This window comes from Nerophis lumbriciformis, linkage group LG10, assembly GCF_033978685.3.
Source record: "Nerophis lumbriciformis linkage group LG10, RoL_Nlum_v2.1, whole genome shotgun sequence".
Lineage (NCBI taxonomy): Eukaryota > Metazoa > Chordata > Actinopteri > Syngnathiformes > Syngnathidae > Nerophis > Nerophis lumbriciformis.
In genome coordinates, this window is record NC_084557.2 from 16,269,680 (window position 1) to 16,283,681 (window position 14,002).

At 38.5% G+C, this 14,002-nt stretch overlaps 1 protein-coding gene across 7 annotated transcripts in view; it reads right to left on the minus strand.

Annotated features, from left to right (window-relative positions):
- Positions 1–1,399: 1,399 nt before the first annotated feature.
- fgd4a (FYVE, RhoGEF and PH domain containing 4a) overlaps positions 1,400–14,002 on the minus strand; it is a 138,073-nt gene continuing 125,470 nt past the window's right edge. For all 7 annotated transcript variants that reach the window (XM_061970170.2, XM_061970169.2, XM_061970172.1 and 4 more), the window contains 6 exons: positions 12,541–12,571; positions 12,388–12,468; positions 12,183–12,308; positions 6,929–7,066; positions 6,634–6,774; positions 1,400–2,609 (listed from right to left, as the gene is read on the minus strand). In XM_061970170.2, coding sequence (XP_061826154.1) covers positions 2,349–2,609; positions 6,634–6,774; positions 6,929–7,066; positions 12,183–12,308; positions 12,388–12,468; positions 12,541–12,571 — 778 coding nt within the window. In that variant the 3' untranslated portion in view covers positions 1,400–2,348. The remainder of the gene's footprint in view (positions 2,610–6,633; positions 6,775–6,928; positions 7,067–12,182; positions 12,309–12,387; positions 12,469–12,540; positions 12,572–14,002) is intronic.

Consider the following 14,002-nt stretch of genomic DNA (forward strand, 5'->3'; position numbering starts at 1 on the left):
AGCTTGCAGTCATGCAGTGACCAAATATGTCTGATTAGCACTCCAACAAGTCAATAACATCAACAAAACTCACCTTTCATGCACAACGTTAAAAGTTTGGTGGACAAAATGAGACAGAAAAAGAAGTGGCATAAAACACGTCCTAGAAAGTCGGAGAAAGTTATATATGTAAACAAATTACGGTAAGTTCAAGGACCGCCAAAATTAGTAGGACAAAACGGCGCTCGCTAAATACTCGAATCAGTGAAGAATGTTTAATATAAACAGTGTGCTTTGTAACAATTAGGGAGGCTTGTGTCATGTTTGTCCTACAGAAACCATATTAAAACAAAAAATATAAATCCCCCCCCCCCTCATTTTTTCCCATTTTTCATACATTTTTTAAAAAGCTCCAGAGAGCCACTAGGGCGGCGCTAAAGAGCCGCATGCGGCTCTAGAGCCGCGGGTTGCCGACCCCTGGTTTAGTTGTTGATCTTTCTCTGGGAGGAAAAAAACCACAGATTTCGGCCATTTTGCAAGTATTTGCAAATTAAGCACGTAATTAGGGATGTCCGATAATGGCTTTTTGCCGATATCCGATATTCCTCAACTCTTTAATTACTGATATCGATATCGATTGATATCGACCGATATATACAGTCGTGGAATTAACACATTATTATGCCTAATTTGGACAACCAGGTATGGTGAAAATAATTAATAAAATAAAATAAGATAAATAAATTAAAAACATTTTCTTGAATACAAAGGAAAGTAAAACAATATAAAAACAGTTACATAGAAACTAGTAATTAATGAAAATGAGTAAAATTAACTGTTAAAGGTTAGTACTATTAGTGGACCAGCAGCACGCACAATCATGTGTGCTTACGGACTGTATCCCTTGCAGACTGTATTGATATATATTGATAGCAGAATATTAATAACAGAAAGAAACAACCCTTTTGTGTGAATGAGTGTGAATGGGGGAGGGAGGTTTTTTGGGTAAGTGCACTAATTGTAAGTGTATCCTGTGTTTTTTATGTTGATTTAAAAAAAAAAAAAAAAAAACCGATACCGATCATTTCCGATATTACATTTTAACGCATTTATCAGCCGATATTATCGGACATCTCTACACGTAATCTATGAATAAAAGTAAAGTTGTGTTTTCTACTCAGCGACCAATCAAATGAGCTGCTGGGAGCAAGGGGCGTGGTCATCCCTGCTCTGATCAGCGACCAATCAAATGAGCTGCTGGGAGCAAGGGGCGTGGTCATCCCTGCTCTGATCAAATTAGTTTCTGCGCATGCGCGTTGTGACCCGAGCACCCGATTCACTTGGGCGACTCCCGGGAACTCGATTCAGTGAAAGGAGTCGAAGTGTTCTCTCGCCGAGAGAAGACGCCAAGACGTGAACGTTGTCCACATAAATAATATTTAATGTAGTTTACACTTTAAAAGACTGTAAAGTGCGTTGGCGAGGAGAGGACAAACAAATGTTGGCTGTACATTCAAAAGCTAATTGTGCTCTTTTTGTCGGATTCCAATTGAATACTGAGGAGGGGGCGGAGGACACAGTCCAGCCCCTCCAATGAACGTCTCACTGCAGACGATGCGGATTGAAAAAAAAAAAAAAAAAAAAACCTTTAGGGGAACAATCATTTGTGCTACTTTCAACAGCTCATGCTCATCATCATCTATAAATTACTTTAAATAATACAATTACTTACAGCATTAATAATAATAATACAAAAATCACATTTACATTTGTTGCAGCAGCTTGTTAGGATTGTGTCCGTGCACCAAAACACGAACCACCTTTCAGTCCTTCCTGTTGGCGATCATCACAGCTGCTGCTTTTGTCACCAACCCACACCAATAAGCTCGTCTTCATCAGTTACTGTGCTGACCGGAATATAAATCGGAGCTTTTCTTCCAGTCACTCACACTCACGCATATAAAAGTGTGGGTCGTCTTACATTCGGGTCCGTACAGTATTAAACGTACTTGGGCTCCATTAAGTTGAAAGAAAGTTAATTCCAGCAACTGGAAGATCCAGTGATTGTTGTGAGTACACTTAATTTGATGTTTTAATATCCATTGAATACGTTTGGACACTCCTCCTCATTTAAGTGTGTCCAAACTTTGGATTGCTATTGTTGAGTGCGAGAGAAGACAGCTGTGGAATAAAAAAAAGAGAATACTGTAAATAAAAGTGATGAAACCTTTAGAAATACTGTACACATGTTGACTGTACAAGTAGTTAGAGGGTGCAGGCTGAAGAGGGCGCTGTCCAGTAATCCTCTGTTAAAAAAAAAAGCATAAAAAGAAGCTCATCCAGCACTTTGTGGTCCAGCAAGAGTCCTCTTACGAGCTGTCCGAGGACACTTCCTGTGTGTCCGCCACGCTGCCGCCGCCGTCGTTGGCACTCGGGCGCTCGGGCACCTCCCCCGTCACGGCTACCCGGATCACCTTCAGCCAACGCTGCTTCAGCTCCTCGCTTTCGGCGGCGAAGTTGTGCACCGACTTGGACTGGCTGAGGCGGAAGCTGGCCTGCGGGTCCGCCGGTCGGATGCTGTCCTCCACGGAGTAACCCAGCAGAGGGATGGTGCTCTGCGCCTTCACGTCCTGCAAACATCACCCACGTAAAGGGGACAATCGGGGCCTTTTTGTCCCAATTTATGCCCTCCTGACACAAGACCGCAAACGGACGATTATCTTATGAAAGTGACTCTAGTGGTGTACGCTGGCTCCATCTAGTGGTACCCCAAGGAATCAATTATATATTAATAGATACTGTAAAGCCTATACTGTAGCAGGGGTGTTCAAACTTTTTGACTGGGGGGCCACATTGGGCTAAACAATTTGGCCGGGGGACAAAAGCATGCAAAGTAATCATATGCATGTATGTGTGTGTTTACATATTATAATAATACAATGGATATAAAAATAATAATTATTATAATTAAATATTAGGAGTATGTGAAAGTTCAACTCCTACCTTGTTTACTTCCGCGACAACCTCTTCAAAGTTGTGTAATTAATCAGAAATGTCAAGCAGCTAAAAGTCAAACATAGATACGTGTGGAGAGAGGGTTTTGTACAAACCCCGTTTCCATATGAGTTGGGAAATTGTGTTAGATGTAAATATAAACGGAATACAATGATTTGCAAATCCTTTTCAACCCATATTCAATTGAATGCACTACAAAGACAAGATATTTGATGTTCAAACTCATAAACTTTATTTTTTTTTTGCAAATAATAATTAACTTAGAATTTCACGGCTGCAACACGTGCCAAAGTAGTTGGGAAAGGGTGTAGTAGTAGTAGTAGTAGTGTTACATCACCTTTTCTTTTAACAACACTCAATAAACGATTGGGAACTGAGGAAACTAATTGTTGAAGCTTTGAAAGTGGAATTCTTTCCCATTCTTGTTTTATGTAGAGCTTCAGTCGTTCAACAGTCCAGGGTCTCCGTTGTCGTATTTTATGCTTCATAATGCGCCACACATTTTCGATGGGAGACAGGTCTGGACTGCAGGCGGCCCAGGAAAGTACCCGCAGTCTTTTTTTACAAAGCCACGCTGTTGTAACACGTGCTGAATGTGGCTTGGCATTGTCTTGCTGAAATAAGCAGGGGCGTCCATGAAAAAGACGGCGCTTAGATGGCAGCATATGTTGTTCCAAAATCTGTATGTACCTTTCAGCATTAATGGTGCCTTCACAGATGTGTAAGTTACCCATGCCTTGGCTTTTGAACTTTGCGTTGATAACAGTCTGAATGGTTCGCGTCCCCTTTGGTCCGGATGACACGATGTTAAATATTTCCAAAAACAATTTGAAATGTGGACTCGTCAGACCACAGAACACTTTTCCACTTTGCATGAGTCCATCTTAGATGATCTCGGGCCCAGAGAAGCCGGCGACGTTTCTGGATGTTGTTGATAAATGGCTTTCGCTTTGCATAGTAGAGCTTTAACTTGCACTTACAGATGTAGCGACCAACTGTAGTTACTAACAGTGGTTTTCTGAAGTGTTCCTGAGCCCATGTGGTGATATCCTTTAGAGATTGATGTCGGTTTTTGATACAGTGCCGTCTGAGGGATCGAAGGTCACGGTCATTCAATGTTGGTTTCCGGCCATGCCGCTTACGTGGAGTGATTTCTCCAGATTCTCTGAACTTTTTGATGATATTATGGACCGTAGATGTTGAAATCCCTAAATTTCTTGCAATTGCACTTTGAGAAACGTTGTTCTTAAACTGTTTGACTATTTGCTCACGCAGTTGTGGACAAAGGGGTGTACCTCGCCCCATCCTTTCTTGTGAAAGACTGAGCATTTTTTGGGAAGCTGTTATTATACCCAATCATGGCACCCACCTGTTCCCAATTAGCCTGCACACCTGTGGGATGTTCCAAATAAGTGTTTGATGAGCATTCCTCAACTTTATCAGTATTTATTGCCACATTTCCCAACTTCTTTGTCACGTGTTGCTGGCATCAAATTCTAAAGTTAATGATTATTTGCAAAAAAAAAAATGTTTATCAGTTTGAACATCAAATATGTTGTCTTTGTAGCATATTCAACTGAATATGGGTTGAAAATGATTTGCAAATCATTGTATTCCGTTTGTATTTACAACTAACACAATTTCCCAACTCATATGGAAACGGGGTTTGTATGTTTCCCATCATGCCTTAAAATGGATTTAAATAGGTGTTATTGCGATTTTTTTTGAAGCGATGGGACGTTTTTCATAATATGCACAATGTTTAGTGAGCAGGTTGTGTTATGGGTGAACCAATATTTCCTATGTCCTCGTCTATTTAACTTTTTTTTTCTCTGCTCGTTGCTACGGTGGTTGCTATGCTTCTTCTTCTATGATTTGGTTAGCTGCCTCACGGTCAATAGTGTGAGTTTGGTATTGATCAGATACTAAGTAAATACAGGGCTAGTATAGCTGATATCATGACTTTCGGTGTAACTGAAGTAGTTTATTTATGTGCACATATGTGTAAACACTACACATGACATAGATAGACCTTGCAATAGATGCCCAAATGCTATACATCAGGGTTGTCCAAAGTACGGCCCGCGGGCCATTTGTGGCCCGCAGCTATTTGTTTAACAGCCCGCGACAAATTCTAAAAATACTATTTAAAAAAACAAAACTAATTAAAAGTACATAAAAAAGTGGAATAAAAGAGCAAACAGGTCAAATGTAACGAGAAAAAGTTGCAATGTTTAAAGGTTAATATCACAAAGCTGCCACGCACTCTGTTTTTTCTTTAAAGCTGTTTTTGGTCAAAAAAAAAAGAATCAAACTCAATGTTGTTATGTTATTATTGACCTATTCAAGGCTCCAATTGCTTCATATCAAGTATTACACGTTTGAAATATTTTTTGGGGAAAATATTGCATATCTTGTGTTTGCCATATAAAAAACTAAGTTTTTTTTTTTTTTTTGAAAAAGGGAATAAAAAAATAAAAATAAAAACAAGTGTAAAATATAAATATATATATATATATATATATATATACATATATACATATACACACATATATATATATATATAGTTTGTTTAACAATAAGTGTAAAACAAACTATATACTATATCTATAGAACTATATCTATATATACATATAAATACATACATCTATATATACATACATACATCTATATATAGATACATCTATATATATATATATATATATATATATATATATATATGTATATATATATATATATATATATATATATATATATACACACACAAAAAAAGTCTCCACCATATTGTAGTCGGACTCCTCATTGGTTCCTATGTTCATAAATCCCATACTATCAATCGCTGACACTGATATTGATACTTTTTGACTCAAAACTTCATGGATCATTTGCCTCTAGTGAGTTGATTATGAGAACATGGGGAAAATATGTTAAAATATATTGATGTATTAAAAACAACAAATATTTTAATGTATTAAAAATGCAAAAGAAAAGAAAAATATATACTGTACATTATTCATAAAATTATATATCATATATTATACTATATATTATAAATACAGTATATTACTTATTTAAAAATATATTTTATTATTTTTAGTATTAAAAATATTATTATAACTAACAACAAAAATGTAAAATACTAAATTATAAAGTATAACATTTCATTAATGTATTTGAGAAAAATTTTTTTTTTTGCAAAATAACAAAAAAAGTAAAAATGTAACACAAATATTCATTTGAAAATGAATATAACTAACACGACGCTGCAGTCACAGGAAGTCTGTGAGGGAAATCAAGAATAAACGAGAAACTCCAACAAAAGTATCAATCCCACCAGGCTAGTATTGATCTGGTGCCAATACCCACCTTGGTATCGATGCTATCTATATTTAGATGGATATGCTCCACCCCTTTAGATCATGTTTGCTCACGTGAGATTTCGGGCATAGAGGACGAGAGACTGGCACAGAACCATTATTTGTGGTAGCACATCACACACATTAATGTTAAAACCGCTCAATGCCTGAGTGTTTTATCTTTATGTTACGGGTTTGGAAGAGACAAAACAATCTCTTAAGACTGAGAAAATATTTATGCGTGCACCAGCCTTTAGACCGTGATCTTGTGGATGGTGTTTACCTGAGGAGCACCGTAGAGGTAGAGCACCAAACATTCCTTCTCAGGGATGACACACCACACCTTCTGCCACGGTTTGTTCTTCTCACAATACTGCAGGAAGCCACACATGATGCTGCTGCCGCTGAACTGAGCCGCCTCGATCTGCAACACAATTATTACTCTCAATCATTATACTTTAACCATCATATAGCAATATACTTAATCATTGGTGTTATACTGCACTTATGCTGTGTAAACTGTACCTCACCACAAAGCAAGAATGAAACAACATCGGGTTGAAAAAGTCCCAGCTCACCTCCAGGATTCCTTTCTTCTTGCCCTCAGCGATGGTTTCTCCCGTCAAGATGGAGAAACAATCTCTGCACACTTTGTTCACTTTGTTGCCATCGTACTCCAGCGGCACTTTGTTGTCGGAACATTTCCAGCAGACCACCTAGAAGAAAAGCACGTGTGAGGAAGAATGTCAAAATGCAACACCAGCTTTTGTTGTTTGCAGGACAAAGAATACTTTTTCTGTGGGGTTTTCACCAGTTTAATACACAAAGTGGTGGATTTTGAAGTGAAAACACTGTAAAATGCATGCCAGGCCACTAGGTGGCAGTATACTAAGTAACACTAAACTGCTTGTTGTCATAAAATGGCTTTCGAATACTTCCAGTCTTTGTTTGGATTCATGAAGTAAGTAATTCAACATGTAATATGAATAATAAAAACACACACATTTGTTTAACTCTAAGAATACAAAGTAGTAATATTAGTATTAACATTATTAGATTTAGTGGTCCCTCGCCACATCATGCTTTAAATATTGTATCATGGATTTTGTTTATAAAGCATGTTAAGTGTTATATCTATTACAGTGCAGTATTTGTCTTATTTTATATTGTTTTATTGTGGCGGACGATAAAAAATATCCATCCAAAAAGAAATACTACAACATACTTGCCAACCTTGAGACCTCCGATTTCGGGTGGGGGTGGGGGTGGGCGTGGTCGGGGTGGGACGGGGGCGTGGCTAAAAGGGGAGGAGTATATTTACAGCTAGAATTCACCAAGTCAAGTATTTCATATATATATATATATATATATATATATATATATATATATATATATATATATATATATATATATATAAAATACTTGACGTTCAGTGAATATATATTTATTTTATTATATATATATATATATATATATATATATATATATATAAAATAAATACTTGAATTTCAGTGTTCATTTATTTACACATATACACACACATAACACTCATCTACTCATTGTTGAGTTAAGGGTTGAATTGTCCATCCTTGTTCTATTCTCTGTCACTATTTTTCGAACCATGCTGAACACCCTCTCTGATGATGCATTGCTGTGTGGCACGCACAAAAGTGCTTTCATCAAATGCACTAGATGGCAGTATTGTCCTGTTTAAGAGTGTCACAACATTGCTGTTTACGGCAGACGAACTGCTTTACGGTACACAAAAACGTGACTGCTGTTGTTGTGCGTTGTTGCCGCGCTGGGAGGACGTTAATGAAACTGCCTAACAATAAACCCACATAAGAAAACAAGAACTCGCCCTCCATCATTCTACAGTTATAACGTGATTGGGCAGGTATGCTATTTATATTGTGGGTTAGCGGGCTCAGGTCCTCATGGACCTGAGTCCGCCTGAATTTCGGGAGATTTTCGGGAGAAAATTTGTCCCGGGAGGTTTTTGGGAGAGGCGCTGAATTTCGGGAGTCTCCCGGAAAATCCGGGAGGGTTGGCAAGTATGTACTACAACCAACTATTAATAAAAAAAACATAATAATACAAACAACAAAAACATTAATTATTGATTTATAATAACAAATACAAAAGGTGAGAATAGTAATGCCAATGCAATAATAAAGAAAGATAATAAAGATAATAATAATAAAGATACACAATACAGTAATGCCTGATTTACTAAAGGTTTGCGTGTACCAAAACACGTGCAAACTTGATAGCACATGCAAAAGCTGATCTACTAAACACGTGCAAAGTGGATTGTGTCTGTTAAGTGAGCAGAATAAGGCGCACAATCCATTTTGCGTCTTTGTTTTGATCAATATGCAGAGTATATGCTGATTAGCAAAACCCCCACAATACTGGGAGGAGGAAATCCAAATATAATTGTTTAGCACGCACAATGTGATTTATCAACACCGTTTTGCAAGCGCTATTTCACGTTGTATTTAGCACTTCGAAAAAATACGTGCAAACTGACAGTTATGCGCACGGCTGCAGTATCAGTGTTCGGGCTGCGCTTGCGTTGCAAAGATAGACGAGTAACAGAGAATGTGTGTGTCAACAAATGCGCATGGTCTGTCAGAAATAAAAAAATATTAGGAGGTATCGTCTCTTCGGCAACATCCTTTTATAATTTTAGAGCAGCAACAAATTCAATTATGCGTTTTGGTGTCTTCTGGCGTTTTTTATTTATTGGTTTTTATTTTGAAAATATATTAACATATCTAATGTATGAAAAAAAACTCCTTGAACTATGCATTTTTTTGCGTCTTGAGCACAGTAAGTGCAGCCTCTCTGCCAGCAGTGCATACAAAACAGTGAGTTTCATTTTGGATGCACCTGGCTGCTTCTAAAATGCCCATAAAAAGTGGTACATGTCTACCACAAGTACATTCAGAACAACATTAAAGGATCGAGTGTTTCCCTGGGGAAAGCTGCGTAGTAGACCCAAAAACCTCATTTAAATATGGCCGTCTGCACCAGTTACTAATAACAATTGCAATGGAGGTAGATCACACGCAACAAGCCTACGAATAGTACTATTCTATAGATTGCACACGCTGCTTAGCACGTGGTGTTTGGATCTTAGTAAATCAGTATGGCGTCACATTAGTGCCAAAAATCCGAGCGCATCTAAACTGTTATCGCGCGCTGATTCTCCACTTTGTGCGCGCGACAACCTTTTGCGCGCGCGTGGTGCCTTTTGCGCGCGCGCGGTGCCTTTTGCGCGCGCGCGGTGCCTTTTGCGCGCGCGCGGTGCCTTTCTGCGCGCGCCGTCTCGGTCTGTGCGCTGTCATGTTTTGTTTTGGCACTTTGGGGGCGGGTATGCTTAGACGGCCCCTTCTTTCTGATTGGTCAGGCGAAAAATGCTCAGAGCCAATCAGAAGTATAGCAGGGCGGGTCATCGTCAATATGTATAAAGATTTACGGAGGAAGAAGTGGATTAATAAAATGTCGCGCGCTGATGAAGGTTATTTCATACCACATAAACACAATACAGGGTAATACAAAATGTGACCCAAATAAATAATAAGACAACAAACACCATAATCACATCTTTCAGCCAGAACTGGTCCACCAGCAATAACATCCAACCATAACATTATTTTATATTTTTACTTCTTCTTGAACATTTGTTTTCTAATTTATGGAATTTCTTTTGATTCAGCCATAAAATTAATGAAATAATTGAATTTTGTTTTTTAAAATAATCAGAGAACTGACTAACACTGACCCTACACAACTATATTGCACAATTAAGTCTTTTTTTTTTTTTAAAGCGAAAGAGGTAATTTCAACAGGTACAGCATCCTATGTCATATCTACATGTAATAAGATTTGTAACAAGGCAAACCGTTTGTAAATTGGTTGAAAATCGAGCTAGTTATGGTAATTTAATTAATACATGTACCATTGACATCAATGTAATGATTGAGGCTAGCTGTCCGAGGTAAGATGGCTACAACGTTGCTACGCTGGAGAATTATTGGTCATATGAAAAATGCTCAGAGCCAATCAGAAAGGAGGGGCCGTCTAAGCATACCCGCCCCCAAAGTGCCAAAAAGAAACATGGCAGCGCGAGGAGAGATGCCAGGAGTACACGGAGAGCGCACAGACAGCCTCGGTTAAGCGACTTGTCGGCAGACATTTTGTCCACAACTTGGCTTTAAAAAAAAAAAAAAAAAAAAAAAAACTTGTCTGAAAAGGGGCGGGGATTATTGGTGACCGGAACCGGAATGCAACATCGCTCACACACACTAGTAAGATGCTCTTACACACACTGGTAAGATGCTCACATACACACTGGTAAGATGCTCTTATACACACTGGTAAGATGCTCTTATACACACTGGTAAGATGCGCTCATACACATAACTGAAATCTTTGCACACATACTACTGAAATTGTTGTCTCTCACACGCACGTGTAAAATGCACACACACACACACACAGGTGAAATCCGTTTATACATACTAGTGAAAAATAATTCCAGGTGTGTGTGTGTGTGTGTGCGTGTGTGTGCGTGAGACAAAAACATTTCAGTAGTGTTTATAAGAGTGTTTCAGTAGTGTATGTAAGAATGTTTCAGTAGTGTTTATAAGAGTGTTTCAGTAGTGTTTATAAGAGTGTTTCAGTAGTGTATGTAAGAATGTTTCAGTAGTGTTTATAAGAGTGTTTCAGTAGTGTTTATAAGAGTGTTTCAGTAGTGTATGTAAGAATGTTTCAGAAGTGTTTATAAGAGTGTTTCAGTAGTGTTTATAAGAGTGTTTCAGTAGTGTTTATAAGAGTGTTGCAGTAGTGTATGTAAGAGCATTTCAGTAGTGTTTATAAGAGTGTTTCAGTAGTGTATGTAATAGTGTTTCAGTAGTGTATGTAAGAGTGTTTCAGTAGTGTATGTAAGAGCATTTCAGTAGTGTTTATAAGAGTGTTTCAGTAGTGTATGTAAGAGTGCTTCAGTAGTGTTTATAAGAGCATTTCAGTAGTGTATGTAAGAGCATTTCAGTAGTGTTTATAAGAGTGTTTCAGTAGTGTATGTAAGAGTGTTTCAGTAGTGTATGTAAGAGTGTTTCAGTAGTGTTTATAAGAGCATTTCAGTAGTGTATGTAAGAGCATTTCAGTAGTGTTTATAAGAGTGTTTCAGTAGTGTATGTAAGAGTGTTTCAGTAGTGTTTATAAGAGCATTTCAGTAGTGTTTATAAGAGTGTTTCAGTAGTGTGTATAAAAGAAAAAGATTTCAGTTGTTTGTGTGAGAGCATTTCAGTAGTGTATGTAAGAGGTAATTCTGAATAATGTCCCTAACGGCCCCTCATAGACCAAGACGGCGCGCGCATGATGCCTTTCTGCAGAAAGGCATCGCGCGCGCGCAGAAAGGCACCACACGCGCGCAAAAGTGTGTCGCGCGCGCACGAAGTGGAGAATCAGCGCGCGATAACAGTTTTTATGCGCTTGGATTTTTGGCACTAATGTGACGCCATAAATCAGGCCCTAAGTAATGCAGTAAATACAAATGTAGTAAAACTTACTAATAAAGGTAAAAAAACACTCCCGCTGTACATCGTTCATGTGTATTGCATGATTTTTTTCTGTAATAAAGAGTAACAATTTTTCTTTGAAAAAGGTTCATTAGGGTGTATTATTTCACTTTGTATTAACTATAAAATACTTATCGGAAAGAAAAGCGTAAAAAGCAATTAAGTCCATGAGTGGCGGCAGCGTCAGGGATTCAGGTATGTGATGCCTGTGGGGCCTTTAGGGGGGCGGGGCCTAAGCACTTACGTAGCCGCAAGCTCTGCAGTGATGTCTCCGCCGCGTGAGGGCGTTGAAGGATTCTTTACATTTCATGCACATCGTCACTTCGTTGTCACGGATCCAACGAGGAGCGCGTTTCCCGAGCTCAGCGTTCTTCCAGGACACAAGAAAACACGCTGATAATGTTGCCCCCGGGGAGAGTAGAGGCACTCTTGAAACAATCCATACTCACCGACACCTCTTCCACGTCCTTCGAAGCGTTCTTGAACGAGTCGTTCTTCAGCTGGAAGATCTCGATGGTCTCCCTGAAAGCCTGCAGGAATCCACAATAAGGCGAGTGAGTCGACATAAAAGGCTTGTTTCAGTGATGATGTCACTGCAGTACCTTGATCCAGCCCGCCTTGTCCTGCTCGGAGCTGCAACACAAAAATAAAGCATGGACTTCCTGTAGCAACACCAAACTAGAGCAAGGTAGCAGTTAGCTGCGCTCGTAACTTTTCTATTTAGGTCTTTATGGCGTCTAAAAATGAACAATGGCTTTGCTAACTTAGATTTGCCTTCCGCTAGTAAAACAGATTACATGTTTGCAGGACATGTATAGATATGATTTATGGCGAAGGTCCTGAGTAGTCTTGGGTTCAATCCCGGGCTCGGGATCTTTCTGTGTGGAGTTTGCATGTTCTCCCCGTGACTGCGTGGGTTCCCTCCGGGTACTCCGGCTTCCTCCCACCTCCAAAGACATGCACCTGGGGATAAGTTGATTGGCAACACTAAATTGGCCCTAGCGTGTGGATGTGAGTGTGAATGTTGTCTGTCTATCTGTGTTGGCCCTGCGATGAGGTGGCGACTTGTCCAGGGTGTACCCCGCCTTCCGCCCGATTGTAGCTGAGATAGGCTCCAGCGCCCCCGCGACCCCAAAGGGAATAAGCGGTAGAAAATGGATGGATGGATGGGCTCTTCAAAAGGAGCCGGATCTTCAGGAGATGTTCCTTTCAAAGAGCCGTTCAAAAAAATGTTGTGTTATTAAAGTTATTTTATTTTTTTTACTTTTTCAAAATCAATAAAAACAATCACTGATAGTAATTATAAAATAGGACATGGATCAGAATAACTGAAATTTACACAAATATTACTGTATTAATGGGAACTTTTACTGAAATATTCACTATACCTTTATTTTAGTCGTGTTTTCATTGTAATCATTTAATATAAATTATAGGATTTTTTTATTTTTAATTTAATTTATTTTTTTAAATTTGTTTTAAATTGTAGCAAAAAAGCATTTCAACAACACAGAAAAAAATCCACAAATAATAAGCATGACTAAAATGTACACATGTATAAAAAGTCTGAATAAAATTGGAATGAAAATACAAAAATGTACTACCCTTGTGCATAGAAAAGGTCTCGCAAGCTCGCACTTGTGAATCATCCTTCACTTAAAAGAGCCGTTTGAAAGACTCGATTCATTTGTGAATTTCACATCTTTAAGTACAGCATGCTAGCCAGGAGCTAGGGCCTGATCTACCGGTACTAAAGGTTTGCGTGTATTAAAACTTGTGCAAACTTGACAGCACACACAAAACTCATCTACAAGGATTGACTGAGTCTCGTCAGTGAGCAAAACAGAGAGCCCGATCCATTTAGGTTGTTTGTCTTCATTAACATGTGGAATATATTCTAATCATCAAAATACCACAATATTGGGAGGAGAAAATGCAAATATAATTATTTAGCACAAATGGGGGGATTTATCAAGAATAAAATTCAACTACAGGTACTATTTAGCATCTTTTTTTAGTACATAGAAAGAAAGAACATGGCAGTTGTGCAGAAATAGCTGTGAG